Consider the following 17,488-nt stretch of genomic DNA (forward strand, 5'->3'; position numbering starts at 1 on the left):
TATTTTAGAAGGTATGGTTTTAACATACAGTATATGTAGTTCAAAGCCTACAAGAAAAGTTATTTAAATATTTATATATATCTATACAAATGTTTATGAAGGGTCAAAGAGCTTGTGTCGTAAACATAGTTCTGGGGAGTGTACAAAGATAGACATGCACAACAAACTGTTTCTATGGCAACTGAATAGTCATCATTACAAAATGGACTAGTCTCAGAAATTTGCTCACAGAGGCGCACACAGAGGCGCACACAGAGGCGCGCACACACACACACAAACACTCTCACCAACATAGTAACCCCAGTGTCACACTCTCACCAACATAGTAACCCCAGTCTCACACTCTCACCAACATAGTAACCCCAGACCCCAGTCTCACCAACATAGTAACCCCAGTCTCACACTCTCACCAACATAGTAACCCCAGTGTCACACTCTCACCAACATAGGAACCCCAGTTTCATACTCTCACCAACATGGTAACCCCAGATCCCAGTCTCACCAACATGGTAACCCCAGGCTAACACTCTCACCAACATAGTAACCCCAGACCCCAGTCTCACACTCTCACCAACATGGTAACCCCAGTCTCAGTCTCACCAACATGGTAACCCCAGTCTCACAGTCTCACCAACATGGTAACCCCACTCTCACCAACATGGTAACCCCAGTCTCACACTCTCACCAACATGGTAACCTCAGTCTCACCAACATGGTAACCCCAGTCTCACAGTCTCACCAACATGGTAACCCCAGTCTCACCAACATGGTAACCCCAGTCTCACAGTCTCACCAACATGGTAACCCCAGTCTCACAGTCTCACCAACATGGTAACCCCAGTCTCACCAACATGGTAACCCCAGACCCCAGTCTCACAATTCTAAAATGGTAAACACTCTGATGGCATTAATTGCACTGTTCAGGTGGAGGCTGAAGGAAGAACAGTGTGCTCCTCTCCTGTTGGCTCCCAGATGGCGGTGACCAGAAGTCCATGTCTCTACTTCCTGTTGTTCAGAATTAATAAACACATCTGCCTCCATAGCTCATCCTCCCAAGGCACAGGGAAGGGGTTACTCTGTCTTTTCAGCTTTCTCCTCTTTATTGAGCGGTTCGCTGTTTTTACGGCCGTTTCCGGTCTTTTCCGTCTCCTGACCTGAGGTTTTCCCATGGTTCCCAGCGGCAGATTGTTTGTCCAGGAAGTTGAGCATCTCACTGAGAACGGTCTGGAAGGTGCTAAGAGCTGCGCACACTGCCGGAGTCCCAAACCCATGAGTGATCAGACTGGAGAATACACACACATATAAATACACATTATATAACCCTAAACACAGACATTAGTAGTGAAGCTGGTTGAAAGCACTAAGCTGTCTGTTTAAACAACTGGCACACAGCTCAGTCACCTATGCATACCCCACAACACATATCACCAGAGGTCTCTTCACAGTCCCCAAGTCCAGAACAGACTATAGGAGGCACACAGTACTACATAGAGCCATGACTACATGGAACTCTATTCCACAGTACTACATAGAGCCATGACTACATGGAACTCTATTCCACAGTACTACATAGAGCCATGACTACATGGAACTCTATTCCACAGTACTACATAGAGCCATGACTACATGGAACTCTATTCCACAGTACTACATAGAGCCATGACTACATGGAACTCTATTCCACAGTACTACATAGAGCCATGACTACATGGAACTCTATTCCACAGTACTACATAGAGCCATGACTACATGGAACTCTATTCCACAGTACTACATAGAGCCATGACTACATGGAACTCTATTCCACAGTACTACATAGAGCCATGACTACATGGAACTCTATTCCACAGTACTACATAGAGCCATGACTACATAGAACTCTATTCCACATCAGGTAACTGATGCAGCAGTAGAATCAGATTTAAAAACAGGTAAAGAATACACCTTATGGAACAGTGGGGACTGTGAAGCAACACAAACATTGGCACAGACGCATGCAAACATATGCACTATACACAGACGCATGCAAACATATGCACTATACACAGACGCATGCAAACATATGCACTATACACAGACGCATGCAAACATATGCACTATACACAGACGCATTCAAACATATGCACTATACACAGACGCATGCAAACATATGCACTATACACAGACGCATGCAAATATATGCACTATACACAGACGCATGCAAACATATGCACTATACACAGACGCATGCAAACATATGTAGATATATATAGATATGTGGTAGTGGACTAGGGGCCTGAGGGCAAACATATGCACTATACACAGACGTATTTTGCATTGTAGAGATGGAGTATATATGCACTATACACAGACGTATTGTATTTTGCATTGTAGATATGTGGTAGTGGACTAGGGGCCTGAGGGCAAACATATGCACTATACACAGACGTACAGATGTATTTTGCATTGTAGATATGTGGTAGTGGACTAGGGGCCTGAGGGCAAACATATGCACTATACACAGACGTACAGATGTATTTTGCATTGTAGATATGTGGTAGTGGACTAGGGGCCTGAGGGCAAACATATGCACTATACACAGACGTGTATTTTGCATTGTAGATGTGGTATGGACTTGAGGGCAAACATATGCACTATACACAGACGTACAGATGTATTTTGCATTGTAGATATGTGGTAGTGGACTAGGGGCCTGAGGGCAAACATATGCACTATACACAGACGTACACAGACGTACAGATGTATTTTGCATTGTAGATATGTGGTAGTGGACTAGGGGCCTGAGGGCAAACATATGCACTATACACAGACGTACAGATGTATTTTGCATTGTAGATATGTGGTAGTGGACTAGGGGCCTGAGGGCAAACACTTAATATGTTGGGAACGTATTGTAATGTTTTTTAACTGCCTTCATTTAAACGGACCCCAGGAAGACTATCTGCTTCCTATATACACATGGTACCAGTACTGGGGGCGGCAGGGTAGCCTAGTGGTTAGAGCGTTGGACTAGTAACCGGAAGGTTGCAAACCCCGAGCTGACAAGGTACAAATCTGTCGTTCTGCCCCTAAACAGGCAGTTAACCTATTGTTCCCAGGCCGTCATTGAAAATAAGAATTTGTTCTTAACTGACTTGCCTGGTTAAATAGAGGTAAAATAAAAAAATTAACTGAGACTATGTGCAGGGGTACGAGGTAATAACTTGGCTATATACACATGGTACCAGTACTGAATTAATGTGCAGCGGTATGAGTTAATTGAGGTAGATATGTACATATAACTAGTAATAAAGTGATAGATAATAAACAGTAGTAGCAATGCATATGATGAGTTAAAAAAGTTAGTGCAAAAAGAGTCAATGCAGATGATAAGTGTAGCTGACTATTTTACTAACTATTTGGTTAACCATTTAACCATATACACACACACACATATACCCACACACACAAACGATTTTACTAACTATTTGGTTAACCATTTGACTATTTAGAGAGACTCAACCTCCACGACACTCACCCACATTTACAACCCTAACCCATATCTATGACTTGGGGGTAGCAGAGAGAACAGGCTATGACTTGGGGGTAGCAGAGAGAACAGTCTATGACTTGGGGGTAGCAGAGAGAACAGTCTATGACTTGGGGGTAGCAGAGAGAACAGTCTATGACTTGGGGGTAGCAGAGAGAACAGTCTATGACTTGGGGGTAGCAGAGAGAACAGGCTATGACTTGGGGGTAGCAGAGAGAACTGGCTATGACTTGGGGGTAGCAGAGAGAACAGGCTATGACTTGGGGGTAGCAGAGAGAACAGTCTATGACTTGGGGGTAGCAGAGAGAACAGTCTATGACTTGGGGGTAGCAGAGAGAACAGTCTATGACTTGGGGGTAGCAGAGAGAACAGGCTATGACTTGGGGGTAGCAGAGAGAACAGGCTATGACTTGGGGGTAGCATAGAGAACAGGCTATGACTTGGGGGTAGCAGAGAGAACAGGCTGTGACTTGGGGGTAGCATAGAGAACATTCTATGACTTGGGGGTAGCAGAGAGAACAGGCTATGACTTGGGGGTAGCAGAGAGAACATTCTATGACTTGGGGGTAGCATAGAGAACATTCTATGACTTGGGGGTAGCATAGAGAACAGTCTATGACTTGGGGGTAGCAGAGAGAACAGGCTGTGACTTGGGGGTAGCAGAGAGAACATTCTATGACTTGGGGGTAGCAGAGAGAACAGGCTATGACTTGGGGGTAGAAGCTAAGCCTAACACCTAACCCTTGGGTAGCAGAGTGGCTTTGACTATTTTTAGGACTTTGCATATTACTGTGTGTGTGTGTGTGTGTGTGTGTGTGTGTGTGTGTGTGTGTGTGTGTGTGTGTGTGTGTGTGTGTGTGTGTGTGTGTGTGTGTGTGTGTGTGTGTGTGTGTGTGTGTGTGTGTGTGTGTGTGTGTGTGTGTGTGTGTGTGTGTGCATGTACCTGAAGTGTGTGAGGTGTCTCTGTATATCCAGGTCCAGTATAGGTGTGGGTCTGGAAGAGCCAAGAGGAGAACGGTCCTGACTCAACAGGTCCTGGAACTCTTTACAGATCTGCCTAAATGTCACAGGTTAGGGGTTAGAGGTTAAGGGTTCAGTGTGTGTGTGTGTCTCTGAATTTTTTTTTTTTTCAGAATGAATCAATGAATAAAATGTGTATTTTCATGTCAACTGGCAACCAATCCAATTCGGGATTAATTGACACATAAATAAAATAAAGTGTGCAGCGAATAAAGAGTGAAAAAAAATCTATATATAAGAGTAAATAAGGGTGTGTGTGTGTGTGTGTGTGTGTGTGTGTGTGTGTGTGTGTGTGTGTGTGTGTGTGTGTGTGTGTGTGTGTGTGTGTGTGTGTGTGTGTGTGTGTGTGTGTGTGTGTGTGTATCTTACTTGGTGGCCAGCACCATCTTCTTGCGTGCGTTGGTCTCCTTGGGTTCATTGTGTTGACTGGCAAGGTGTTCTCCTACTGCCTTGGTAGGAAACTCTGTCTCACACGTATAGCCAAAGTCTCTAGCCAGGTGGAGCGCCTCACCTACAAACACACACACACACACAGATGTTTTATTAGTATAGAGTCATGAGTTTTATTAAGAGGTGTAGATTGATAGAGAGGTGAGTTTTATTAGGTGTATATTGATAGAGGGATGAGTTTTATTAGGTGTAGATTGATAGAGGGATGAGTTTTATTAGGTGTAGATTGATAGAGGGGTGAGATTTATTAGGTGTAGATTGATAGAGGGATGAGTTTTATTAGGTGTATATTGATAGAGGGATGAGTTTTATTAGGTGTAGATTGATAGAGGGATGAGTTTTATTAGGTGTATATTGATAGAGGGATGAGTTTTATTAGGTGTAGATTGATAGAGGGGTGAGTTTTATTAGGTGTATATTGATAGAGGGATGAGTTTTATTAGGTGTAGATTGATAGAGGGGTGAGTTTTATTAGGTGTAGGTTAATAGAGGCATGAGTTTTTTTAGAAGGTCTAGGTTGATAGAGGGATGAGTTATATTAGGTGGTCCAGATTGATAGAGGGATGAATTATATTAGGTGTAGATTGATAGAAGGATGAGTTTTATTAGGTGTAGATTGATAGAGGGATCAGTTATTCCTACCTTCCACCAGAGAGGTGAGGAGTTATATTAGGTGTAGATTGATAGAGGGATGAGTTATATTAGGTGTAGATTGATAGAGGGATGAGTTATATTAGGTGGTCCAGATTGATAGAGGGATGAAATATATTAGGTGGTCCAGATTGATAGAAGGATGAGTTATATTAGGTGGTCCAGATTGATTGAGGGATGAGTTATATTAGGTGGTCCAGATTGATTGAGGGATGAGTTATATTAGGTGTAGATTGATAGAGGGATGAGTTTTATTTGGTGGTCCAGATTGATAGAGGGATGAAATATATTAGGTGGTCCAGATTGATAGAAGGATGAGTTATATTAGGTGTAGATTGATAGAGGGATGAGTTTTATTTGGTGGTCCAGATTGATAGAAGGATGAGTTTTATTAGGTGTAGGTTAATAGAGGCATGAGTTTTTTTAGAAGGTCTAGGTTGATAGAGGGATGAGTTATATTAGGTGGTCCAGATTGATAGAGGGATGAAATATATTAGGTGGTCCAGATTGATAGAAGGATGAGTTATATTAGGTGGTCCAGATTGATTGAGGGATGAGTTATATTAGGTGTAGATTGATAGAGGGATGAGTTTTATTTGGTGGTCCAGATTGATAGAAGGATGAGTTTTATTAGGTGGTCCAGATTGATAGAAGGATGAGTTTTATTAGGTGTAGATTGATAGAAGGATGAGTTTTATTAGGTGGTCCAGATTGATTGAGGGATGAGTTATATTAGGTGTAGATTGATAGAGGGATGAAATATATTAGGTGGTCCAGATTGATTGAGGGATGAGTTATATTAGGTGTAGATTGATAGAGGGATGAAATATATTAGGTGGTCCAGATTGATTGAGGGATGAGTTATATTAGGTGTAGATTGATAGAGGGATGAGTTATATTAGGTGGTCCAGATTGATTGAGGGATGAGTTATATTAGGTGTAGATTGATAGAGGGATGAGTTTTATTTGGTGGTCCAGATTGATAGAAGGATGAGTTTTATTAGGTGGTCCAGATTGATAGAAGGATGAGTTTTATTAGGTGTAGATTGATAGAAGGATGAGTTTTATTAGGTGGTCCAGATTGATTGAGGGATGAGTTATATTAGGTGTAGATTGATAGAGGGATGAAATATATTAGGTGGTCCAGATTGATTGAGGGATGAGTTATATTAGGTGTAGATTGATAGAGGGATGAAATATATTAGGTGGTCCAGATTGATTGAGGGATGAGTTATATTAGGTGTAGATTGATAGAGGGATGAAATATATTAGGTGGTCCAGATTGATTGAGGGATGAGTTATATTAGGTGTAGATTGATAGAGGGATGAAATATATTAGGTGGTCCAGATTGATAGATTTATATTAGGTGTAGATTGATAGAAGGATGAGTTTTATTAGGTGTAGATTGATAGAAGGATGAGTTTTATTAGGTGTAGATTGATAGAAGGATGAGTTTTATTAGGTGTAAATTGATAGAGTGATTTATTACCAGAGTGAGGAGTTATATTAGGTGTATATTGATAGAGGGATGAGTTATATTAGGTGTATATTGATAGAGGGATGAAATATATTAGGTGGTCCAGATTGATAGAGGGATGAGTTTTATTAGGTGTATATTGATAGAGGGATGAGTTATATTAGGTGTATATTGATAGAGGGATGAAATATATTAGGTGGTCCAGATTGATTGAGGGATGAGTTATATTAGGTGTAGATTGATAGAGGGATGAAATATATTAGGTGGTCCAGATTGATTGAGGGATGAGTTATATTAGGTGTAGATTGATAGAAGGATGAGTTTTATTAGGTGTAAATTGATATAGTGATCAGTTATTCCTACCTTCCACCAGAGAGGTGAGGAGTGTAACGTTGGCAGCTTTTCTCCGTCCAGCTGGCAGGTTGAGTCCCAGTCGATCCAACTTCTCTCTCAGACAACGACCACCATTCTTAGACTTAGCTCTGAATTAAAATAGATTATCACATCTTCACATCAACACCAAAAATGAATTAACCACTATAAAACATTTCCATTAGTTATAATCCACATAATAATTCCCATTCCTTGTTGCTACAGGATTATTTTTCTGTTGTGAGTAACTGGGTCAAATTAACATAAGGCATCTGTTTATCTCTCAGATATAGGACAGACACTTCAAATCTATTTTCTTTGTATTACTTTTCTGTTTTGCCATGTATGAATGTGTAACCCCAGCATATATAATCACATCACTATCAATGAAACATGAGTATCAACAATACAATCCCGTTCACTTTCAGAAAAAACATTGAGTGTAAAACTGTCATCAGAACCTAAAATACAAATGTTTTACTCCATTGTTCTTGTTTTTGTTATCATGTGTGTGTGTGTGTGTGTGTGTGTGTGTGTGTGTGTGTGTGTGTGTGTGTGTGTGTGTGTGTGTGTGTGTGTGTGTGTGTGTGTGTGTGTGTGTGTGTGTGTGTGTGTGTGTGTGTGTGTGTGTGTGTGTGTGTACCTGCGGAGGATTCCTCCCAGTAGTGAGGCGTTGAGACACTCTGGAGGCGAGAGGCGTCTCTTCACCTCAGCAATGGTGACTTTATATTTGGAGGTTGAGCTCAGGAGGGACAGACGGCCAGGGACAGAGCAGAACAGATCTGTAGGGTTCACCACACAGGTACCTCCTAGACACAACACAGTAACACAACAAATAAACACGTGCGTGAGTGTGCTTGTGTATGTGAGTGTGATAGTCTTGTGTGAAGTCCAGCTGTGTGACAGTTTCCTGCCTGGCCTGTCAGTCAGACTCACGTCTCTGAAAGCTGTGAGTTCACATCATATTAATTCCTCCAAAAATGTTTTGAATCAAAGTAGTTTGTATTTTATGTTGCCACGGGCAATGGAAAAAGAGCTTTTGCCGGTAGTGCGGTGGAGCGCGTGGGCCCAGAGGCGATAGCGCTATTTAAGCAGTGGAGAGTAGCCTCGGGCGGCGGCGCGAGCGGCGGCGGGATCACACGCGGAATCAAGCGCCTTTTACAAGTTTGCCACGAAAATTAAAGAAAAGGAGACACGGGCCAAATGTCATTCTCTTCCTATTTTAAAAACAATGTTTAGAGCACCTGTCACAAGACAGCACAGCCCACATAAACCCAGCAGCCGTCTGAGAGAGGGCGCGTGCACGTAGAGGGCACACGTCTGGTGATGAGCTTGATCAGATGCTGAAGGCTTGGTGGGATACTGGTGATTAAAACACAGACACTGCTCTAAGTAGGAGCCGCGTTTCTGGAGACATTTCTTTTGAAAAAGGTTGTGTGAATATTCATGGCGCCAAAGCCGGCGTCAGAAAGAACAACATTAATATGATCTCAGCTGAATTCGGGCCGCGCTGCATTAGCATATCAAAGCGGCCGCCCGAGGCGAGAGAAGCTATCGATACGGGAGCGCGAGGTAAAGCAAAGATTATTGGTTGTGATGGTTGGAGCAGTGGAGCTCGCGGCTAAATCCTGCACACCATTAACCGAAAGTGATAGCGGAGGGATTCCTGTATCAATCCTCCAGAACTCTCCAAAACACAACACCAAGACAGAGTAACACACACACACACGCACCCGCACTGTTTATTAATCAACTAGATACAGGCTGCTCAGTAACCAGGTAGGCTAGTTGAGAACAAGTGCTCATTTACAACTGCGACCTGGCCAAGATAAAGCAAAGCAGTGCGACAAAAACAACAACACAGTATTACACATAACAAACGTACAGTCAATAACACAATACAAAAATCTATGTACAAATGTAGAAGAGTAGAGAGGAAGACAATAAATAGGCCATAGAGGCAAAATAATTACAATTTAGCATTAATCCTGGAGTGATAGATATAGAGATGATGAAATACTGAAAAATATTATCACAGCAACAGATAACAGGTAAAAACATTATCACAGCAACAGATAACAGGTAAAAACATTATCACAGCAACAGATAACAGGTAAAAACATTATCACAGCAACAGATAACAGGTAAAAACATTATCACAGCAACAGATAACAGGTAAAAACATTATCACAGCAACAGATAACAGGTAAAAACATTATCACAGCAACAGATAACAGGTAAAAATTCCAGGAAAGCAGTTCGCTCTTTGTTCTCCTTACCAAGCTCGAGCTAAAATGTTGTTTTTTATCTTATTTTCATTTTTTAAATTTATATTAATTTTACCACGCTGAACATCTGGAAAAGTCTTGTGTCAGCAGCTTAGTGGATTAAAATCAGCAGAAACAGTATTTCAGAGTTCAAATGATCTCTTTCTATATCATTAGGCTATATTTCATTATACAGTTAATTTACAATTTATCAACGATAACAAATAATAAAAACAGTAATAAGTCTTTACTAATGACATCAAAACATCGTTCAGTTATTTTTGTGAAGGCCAACACTATGAAATGATCAAACTACATTTGCACACACTGTTAATAGATTTTTCTATTGTGTTATTGACTGTACTTTTGTTTATTCCATGTGTAACTCTGTGTTGTTTTTTGTCACACTGCTTTGCTTTATCTTGGCCAGGTCGCAGTTGTAAATGAGAACTTGTTCTCAACTGGCCTACCTGGTTAAATAAAGGTGAAATTAAAGAAATAAAGAAGAAATAAAAACATCCTTCAGTTATTACTGTGAAGGATAACACTGTTAAATGATTATTAGCTGTTCTTGCTGAAGTGAAAGCACAACTCTAGATGAATTATAAATCCATGTATTCTGCCCGCTCTAGAGCGTAAACTATTTAAAAACGTTTATCTACTATAAGTATGTACTGTATATTTTGCATAAAATAATTTACCAACAGTAACTCTTGAACCGTTCAAGCTAGAGACACCAAACCAATTTTCACATGTTCAGGCTACCTTAAATTAACTTTGATAAAATATAAACAGAGGCAATTGGCATAAATTAGTATTACATTTCATGGATAAAATGCCAAAACTATGGTTTTAGACATTTTAAATGTATTTACAGAAGCAATTAGGGTTAAGTTCTTTGTTCAAGGGCACATCAAAATATGATTCACCTAGTCAGCTCGGGATTCAAACCAGCGACTTATTGGTTATTGGCCCAACACTCTTAACCACCAGGCTACCTGCCATCCCATAAACACTTTAAAACAAGCTATCAAGCAAACCACCTTTTTTCAGTTTTTTTATTAGTTATGTTATTACTCCTTTTACTGTTATTAAAGCTGTAATTATTACTATCAAGCAACTATAACTGTTATTATTGCTGTCATTATAACAATTACTATAACTGTTATTGTTATTATTAATATTATTGTTTATTGTTGTTGTTGTTGTTAGGCAATATGATTTTTATTTCTTCTTTTCATTGTTGCTTTTCATAATAGAGTTGGTTTGAGAATGACTGATCAGAGGATTATACACACTATTCTACAACGGAAGTTGCACTGAAAGCGTGAAGGAAATCCGACAGTGCAGCTTCAGGCAGAGTAGTAGAATTGTCTGGATGAAGTGAAAGTGCCTGCATGCATGACAGGACATTTCACGTACTAATTTAACAACTTTAAATACAATCTGACAGAAAATGTAAAATAGCACCGTGGTGTGTCATAATATTGGCTAATTCAACAACAATATATTTTCACTTGATTTAGATTCCGTCTTGTCTGTTCGATTCTTGTTATGTTAATGTTAATGTGTGTCTAAAATGTGTGTTGTAAGGTGCCTTACCTCTTCGGATGACGCCACCTTGGCCATTGAGCATGAGCCCGCACTGCGCCTCGACGGAGCCCTGAAACGGTGTCACATTATTATTAATAACAACAACAGCAATAGTAATAATAATAATTGTATGAATAATAACAATAAAGAATGTAGCAGCAAGTAGCCTAGTGATTAGAGCGTTGGCCTAGTATCCGGAAGGCTGCAAGATCGAATCCCCGAGCTGACAAGATAAACATCTGTCGTTCTACCCCTGAACAAGGAAATTAAACCCACTGTTCTTTTAAAATAGAGCCCGTGTTCCTCAGTCATTCTGATACCAGGTTCTGCACGCGGGCATTTTAACAGGTTTTACATGCTACCACATTTGTGGTTATGATCGGTAACAACAGGTAGGTGCAGATATCCACACACACGCCACCGTGGGCTGAGCGTTCTCGCCCATCCTGAAGTTGACGCACTGTGCGGAGCTGAATGTGTCTGTTTTTTTTATTCTCATTTGTTTCTCTCTGGACCTTATTAATGCATAATTACTATTATATTTATTTAACTAGGCAAGTCAGTTAAGAACAACTTCTTATTTACAATGATGGCCTAGGAACAAGAACCCCGTTAATCCCCGGTGTGAGCCGCAAGGTGGTCGAGCACAGACACAGCCCTGATTAAAATAAAACACTCGGCTGTCTATCTCACGCCACACGGAACAGGCCGTGTAAGTCTTTTTAACAAACTCTGTCTCTATAGTACATTTTTACTCCGAAGCTAAAGTGATTATAAAATCAATATACAAAACGCAAAGGTCTTGCATACATTAAGTGTCTAACAGGAGGAAGGGTTAGGGTTAGGGAGCCTGACGGGGGAAAGGTGTGGCAGCTCTTTTGTTGAGCATGAAAATCTCTTTATGTTCTCAAAGATGCTATGTCTGTTTCTGCGCGCGCTGGATCAGACCGCATCTGTTCTACTCAGGTTCACGTGCCTTTATTTTCTAAAGAAGGGCGAAGACCTATTTTAATGTCCCGTGTGTGTTCTTCTACCCTTCCTACCAACAGACCACTCACAGGTCTAATAACAATCTACATAAAGAAAGTGGCAAAGATGGTGACATATTGAAATATATGAAATAAAAACAATATTCTTATAATCAGAATCACAATATCGGTTATCCTCATCACCATCATAGCCTAAATAAGAGAATATTACAGGAAAAAAAAGATGATAGGCAATTGGATCTAGAACACCATCCCCATTATTATAATAATTATTGTTACTGATCCTACCAGGAGACTATTTTTCTATGCTATGGTACGCTATGTTATTAATATTATTAGTAAAGTAGTTATCATGTACACCTATATTATTAATAAAGTCGTTATCATATACACCTATATTAATATTATTAGTAAAGTAGTTATCATATACACCTATATTAATATTAATGAACTAGTTATCATATACACCTATATTATTAATAAAGTCGTTATCATATACACCTATATTAATATTATTAGTAAAGTACTTATCATATACACCTATATTAATATTAATGAACTAGTTATCATATACACCTATATTAATATTATTAGTAAAGTACTTATCATATACACCTATATTAATATTATTAGTAAAGTACTTATCATATACACCTATATTAATATTAATGAACTAGTTATCATATACACCTATATTAATATTATTAGTAAAGTACTTATCATATACACCTATATTAATATTATTAGTAAAGTACTTATCATATACACCTATATTAATATTAATGAACTAGTTATAATATAAACCTTTATCAATATTAATAAAGTAGTTATCAGATTAATCTATCAGTCGATGTGCCCTTGACCAAGGAATTGAACCCTAATGTGCTCCAGTGGCACTGTACTACAATGACTGACCCTGTAAAACAACACCTATCATACTACTATGACTGACCCTGTAAAACAACACCTATCATACTACTATGACTGACCCTGTAAAACAACACCTATCATACTACTATGACTGACCCTGTAAAACAACACCTATCATACTACTATGACTGACCCTGTAAAACAACACCTACTACTATTTATACATATAAACTTAAATATTACGAATCAAGTAGTTAATAAAAACATATTATTAATCAAGTAGTTATCACATAAACCTATATTAATAGTATTGATCAATTAGTTATAATTTAAACCTATATTCATATTACTTACAAGTAAAGTTGTTCTACAATAGCTCTATATTAATATGATTAATTGAGTAAATATATATTATCCTACCAGTTGAAATACTTCTGGTATCCTAGCAGTTTGGTTGTTCAGTTTAAAAAGGAATATTGTAATAAAGGAATGATTTTTCTGTCCCGTGTAGCGTGTTTAACCGGAGCCGCAGCTCAGATGTTGTTGCATAAAGAACCGGTTGATTGACATTAAGTCGGTAATTGGATAAACTACGGTGCTTTATTGCGCTCCCGCGACCCATTGTGCCGCGAACCCGGATCCCTTAATCCGCCTTTCAGAGGAGAGAGACACAGCGGCTTCACACCGCCTCACCAGCCGGGCACACACACACACACACACACACACACACACACACACACACACACACACACACACACACACACACACACACACACACACACACACACACACACACACACACACACACACACACACACACACACACACACACACATTTCTTTACATCTAAAAGAATAGTTAAAATATATGTCACGTGCATATGGGGTAAAGTAGAGGGTGGACTGCATAATGGAAGTGGATTTCTTCAGATTAACCGTTTAAATGCAGCATTTATTCTATTTCCTTTTGTTCTAGATTACTTCATCTTCATTTGACCCATTTTGATTAAATTTCTCTCCATCGAGTATAATATTAGCCTAATGTAGGTATCGTCATACATGGAATGTTCTGTTTCTATTTTGACTGAACCCTCCTCCTGCTGCTTTTCAAAAGGACTGCAACGCGTGAGAGGGAACAGAGCTGGGCTAGTGTCTGTGTCTGGAAAGGGCGGAGACGGACTCTGACCATAGAGATAGATAGAGGACTCATCTTTGTATCTGTGCCATTATAGCGTATGTGACAGCACGGGCGCCATTGAGACTACATCCATTTTAAAGTAGTACATTTTGTTCTAATTCATTGTCTGATTGTTCCCAACTCATAGGAATCAAGACCCAGTTGACAACTTTAAAATGGTGGAACACCTCAATGGCAATGTTCATTCTTAAACGGGTTATATACATGGTGAGTACTCTATCTGTCTGTCTGTCTGTCTGTCTGTCTGTCTGTCTGTCTGTCTGTCTGTCTGTCTGTCTGTCTGTCTGTCTGTCTGTCTGTCTGTGTCTCTGTCTCTGTCTCTGTCTCTGTCTCTGTCTCTGTCTCTCTGTCTCTCTCTCTCTCAGTTAGGGCCTGAAAATGACTTTGTAGTTCATTATAGCCAGTGTGGCTATTGGATAAAAAATGTCAGCAGCTGTGTTTAGACTTGGTGTTTGATCAGGATTACAACAGTGGGGGAGAGGAGAAGAGTGGAGTGGAGAGGAAGGAAGAGGAGAGGAGGGGAGATGACGAGAGAGGAGTAAAAAGACGGGAGAGGTGTGGAGAGGAGGGGAGAGGAGCAGGGAGTAGGGGAGAGGAGAAGATAGGAAGGGCGATGTGAAGAGGGGAGGGAAGAGGAGTGGAGAGGAGGTGAGAAGAGGGGAGAGGAGAGGAGAGAAGGGGAGAGGAGCAGGGAGTAGGGGAGAGGAGCAGGGATTAGGGGAGAGGAGAAGATAGGAGGGGAGCAGAAAGGAGTGGAGAGAAGGTGAGAAGAGGTGAGAAGTAGGGGAGAGGAGAAGATGGGAGGGGAGAGGTGAAGGGGGAGGGTGAGGGGAGGGGAGAGGAGCAGAAAGGAGTGGAGAGGAGTTGAGAAGAGGGGAGAGGAGGGAAAAGGAGAGGAGAGGAGCAGAGAGGAGAGGAACAGAGGAGAGGAGGGGAGAGAAGACAAGAGAGGAGAGTAGGGGAGAGAAGACAAGAGAGGAGAGGAGGTACCTGCAGGTCATCCGCCCCAGGGGTTGGGAGCCCCAGACCTGCCGCAGGCAGCAGCCTCTGGTCGTGGTGCATGCTATACTGTCCGCCGTGTGACGTCATCAAAGACAGGTCATGTCGCCGGTAAGCGTCCAGGCAGCCCAACTCGCGCCTCTGCTGATCATCCAGGCACGAGGACTTGAGTGCACGGGCACTGTGCAGGTTGATGAAGTCTGCATCTCCATGTGTTGCATGGTGAATCTGCTGGTAGTACTGCCCGGAGTGGAGAGAGTTGAGGCCATATGCTTCTGGGCCCACGGCTGGGTGGGAGTGCTGGAAGTCATAGTGGAAGGACTGGTGGTGCAGGGGGGTGTACTGGTGGTTGGTAGAGAAGTAGGGCGAGGCGAACTCTGTGGCCGCCGGGGGGTAGGCTGTGAGCGGCGAGGACGAGCTGTAGGCCACCGAAGAGTTGGCGACGCTCTCGAGGCAACCGAGTTGCATTAGACGATAACTGTTGGACCCGTCATGACGTATCTGAGAGGAAGAAAGGAAAGGAAAATCTCAGCAGTGTCATTTCATTTACAATCTCTTTAACCGCCAGCTGTCTCCCAAACATGTTCTCACACACGTTGACACAACTGAAACACACAAGACGCTTAGAAAAAAATACATGAATATGTCATTCCACGAGTCCATGGTGTTTGTATGTGCATGTTGTTCACGGTTCTGTCATGCTGGGTTCATCGTTTTAGAATGTTGCTCTATTTTTATTTGTATATTATTACTATCGAACTGCGGTCTCAGCTTTGCGAGCCGGATGGCAGGTGAGTAGGATGAGCCACCATAATGTTCTAATCACTTCTGTTACCGGTTTTACACACAGGAGGCTCATCTGCCTCTCTCTCTCCACACTAAAACAACCCCCATTACACCAAGACAGTCCTATCCCCGGTCCCACGATATATGAAGCCCTGTTTTCTGGAGACCCATTCACAATGATTTGTACTCTAAATCTGCATGTAGGCTCACAAACAGTTGTGATTAATATAACTGACGGAGAATATTCCTTAATGTTATTTATAATGAAGAATGAAGAAGAGTGATAGTAAATAAATACCTCGGAATCATGAACCAGGCCGGGAAATGTGGCTGACATGTTCTTGCTCCGGTAACCCGCTTGATCAAATAAATGATTTCCGTTAAAATCCCCAAAACGAAAGAAATGTAAAAAGTCCCTGCGTAGAGCCGCAGATAGCTGGTGAAACCGGAGCGTTTCCCCTCTGTACCAGTCACACCGGCTGGCGCGCCGATTTTGTACTTGCAGGGTATTTCTGTTGTGATGTCGTCGGTGGTCCCCTGATAATATAGTTAGAAAATTAAGCATCAGCACTGAGGAATGGATGGAGGACAATAGAAGAGCTGCTTCCATCCCAGGAGACAAGGAATAAATATTGTATCTTCCCTAATAAGGAACCGACACTCTTTCATCAATTTTTGTGGACATTTTCTCGTTTGTATTTGCTTTCTTCGTTTCACCCACATGGCTTAAACCTAGGCTATTACAACAGGAATTGGATGTTCAACAGAAATGTAAGTTGCTTTGAAATCATCCCCTGGTTTATATATTGATTATTACTTAAAATCTATTTTCGTTTAAACTAAATATGTTTCATGTTTTTTTTTCAAACATATCACTCCATTGCGGTGCACGTCGCCGAACCTTTATTAAACCAATTATTATAACTACTAATATTAGCATATTACGAGCCCATTACGAGTACTATTATTATTGATGTTTTATTGTTATTGTTATCCTTATTATTGGTGTTTAATTATTGCCATTATTGTGTCTATTTACAGACATTTTATTGTGGTTATTATTATTATTATGCTATCCTCATTGTTTTTAAATCTAATAGACTCGATATTAAACAGTAAAAATATGCTCCAGTTGTATTTGGAAATAACGAAGATATTATGTTTTGATCGGAATCATAAATATTGAATGCGTGCACTACCTGGGAAGAAGATCATTTCGTGGAGATTAATAACGAGAACAATCAGGAGATCATTTCTGCTAACAGCTCTGGATTTCTCTGAGGAATA

At 40.7% G+C, this 17,488-nt stretch overlaps 1 protein-coding gene across 1 annotated transcript; it reads right to left on the reverse strand.

Annotated features, from left to right (window-relative positions):
• Positions 1-16,713, reverse strand: LOC118375638 (transcription factor AP-2-delta). Its single transcript, XM_052471793.1, has 8 exons — positions 16,500-16,713; positions 15,407-15,916; positions 11,370-11,430; positions 8,144-8,309; positions 7,492-7,610; positions 4,919-5,060; positions 4,473-4,586; positions 1-1,282 (listed from the first exon to the last, which is right to left on the reverse strand). Exons 1-8 carry the CDS (start codon positions 16,536-16,538, stop codon positions 1,072-1,074), a joined length of 1,362 nt encoding a protein of 453 aa, XP_052327753.1. The 5' UTR covers positions 16,539-16,713; the 3' UTR covers positions 1-1,071.
• Between the last annotated feature and the right edge of the window lie 775 nt (positions 16,714-17,488).

This window comes from Oncorhynchus keta, chromosome 19 (genome assembly GCF_023373465.1).
Source record: "Oncorhynchus keta strain PuntledgeMale-10-30-2019 chromosome 19, Oket_V2, whole genome shotgun sequence".
NCBI classification, from domain to species: Eukaryota; Metazoa; Chordata; class Actinopteri; order Salmoniformes; family Salmonidae; genus Oncorhynchus; species Oncorhynchus keta.

Excerpts from the sequence above, each read along its gene's own strand:
- LOC118375638 (XM_052471793.1), bottom strand. The coding sequence starts at position 16,538 with ATGTCAGCCACATTTCCCGGCCTGGTTCATGATTCCGAG. Across the intron at positions 8,310-11,369 it reads AGGTGGCGTCATCCGAAGAG|GAGGTACCTGTGTGGTGAAC; the intron begins GTAAGGCACCTT and ends TGTTGTGTCTAG. Across the intron at positions 4,587-4,918 it reads AAGATGGTGCTGGCCACCAA|GCAGATCTGTAAAGAGTTCC; the intron begins GTAAGATACACA and ends TGTGACATTTAG.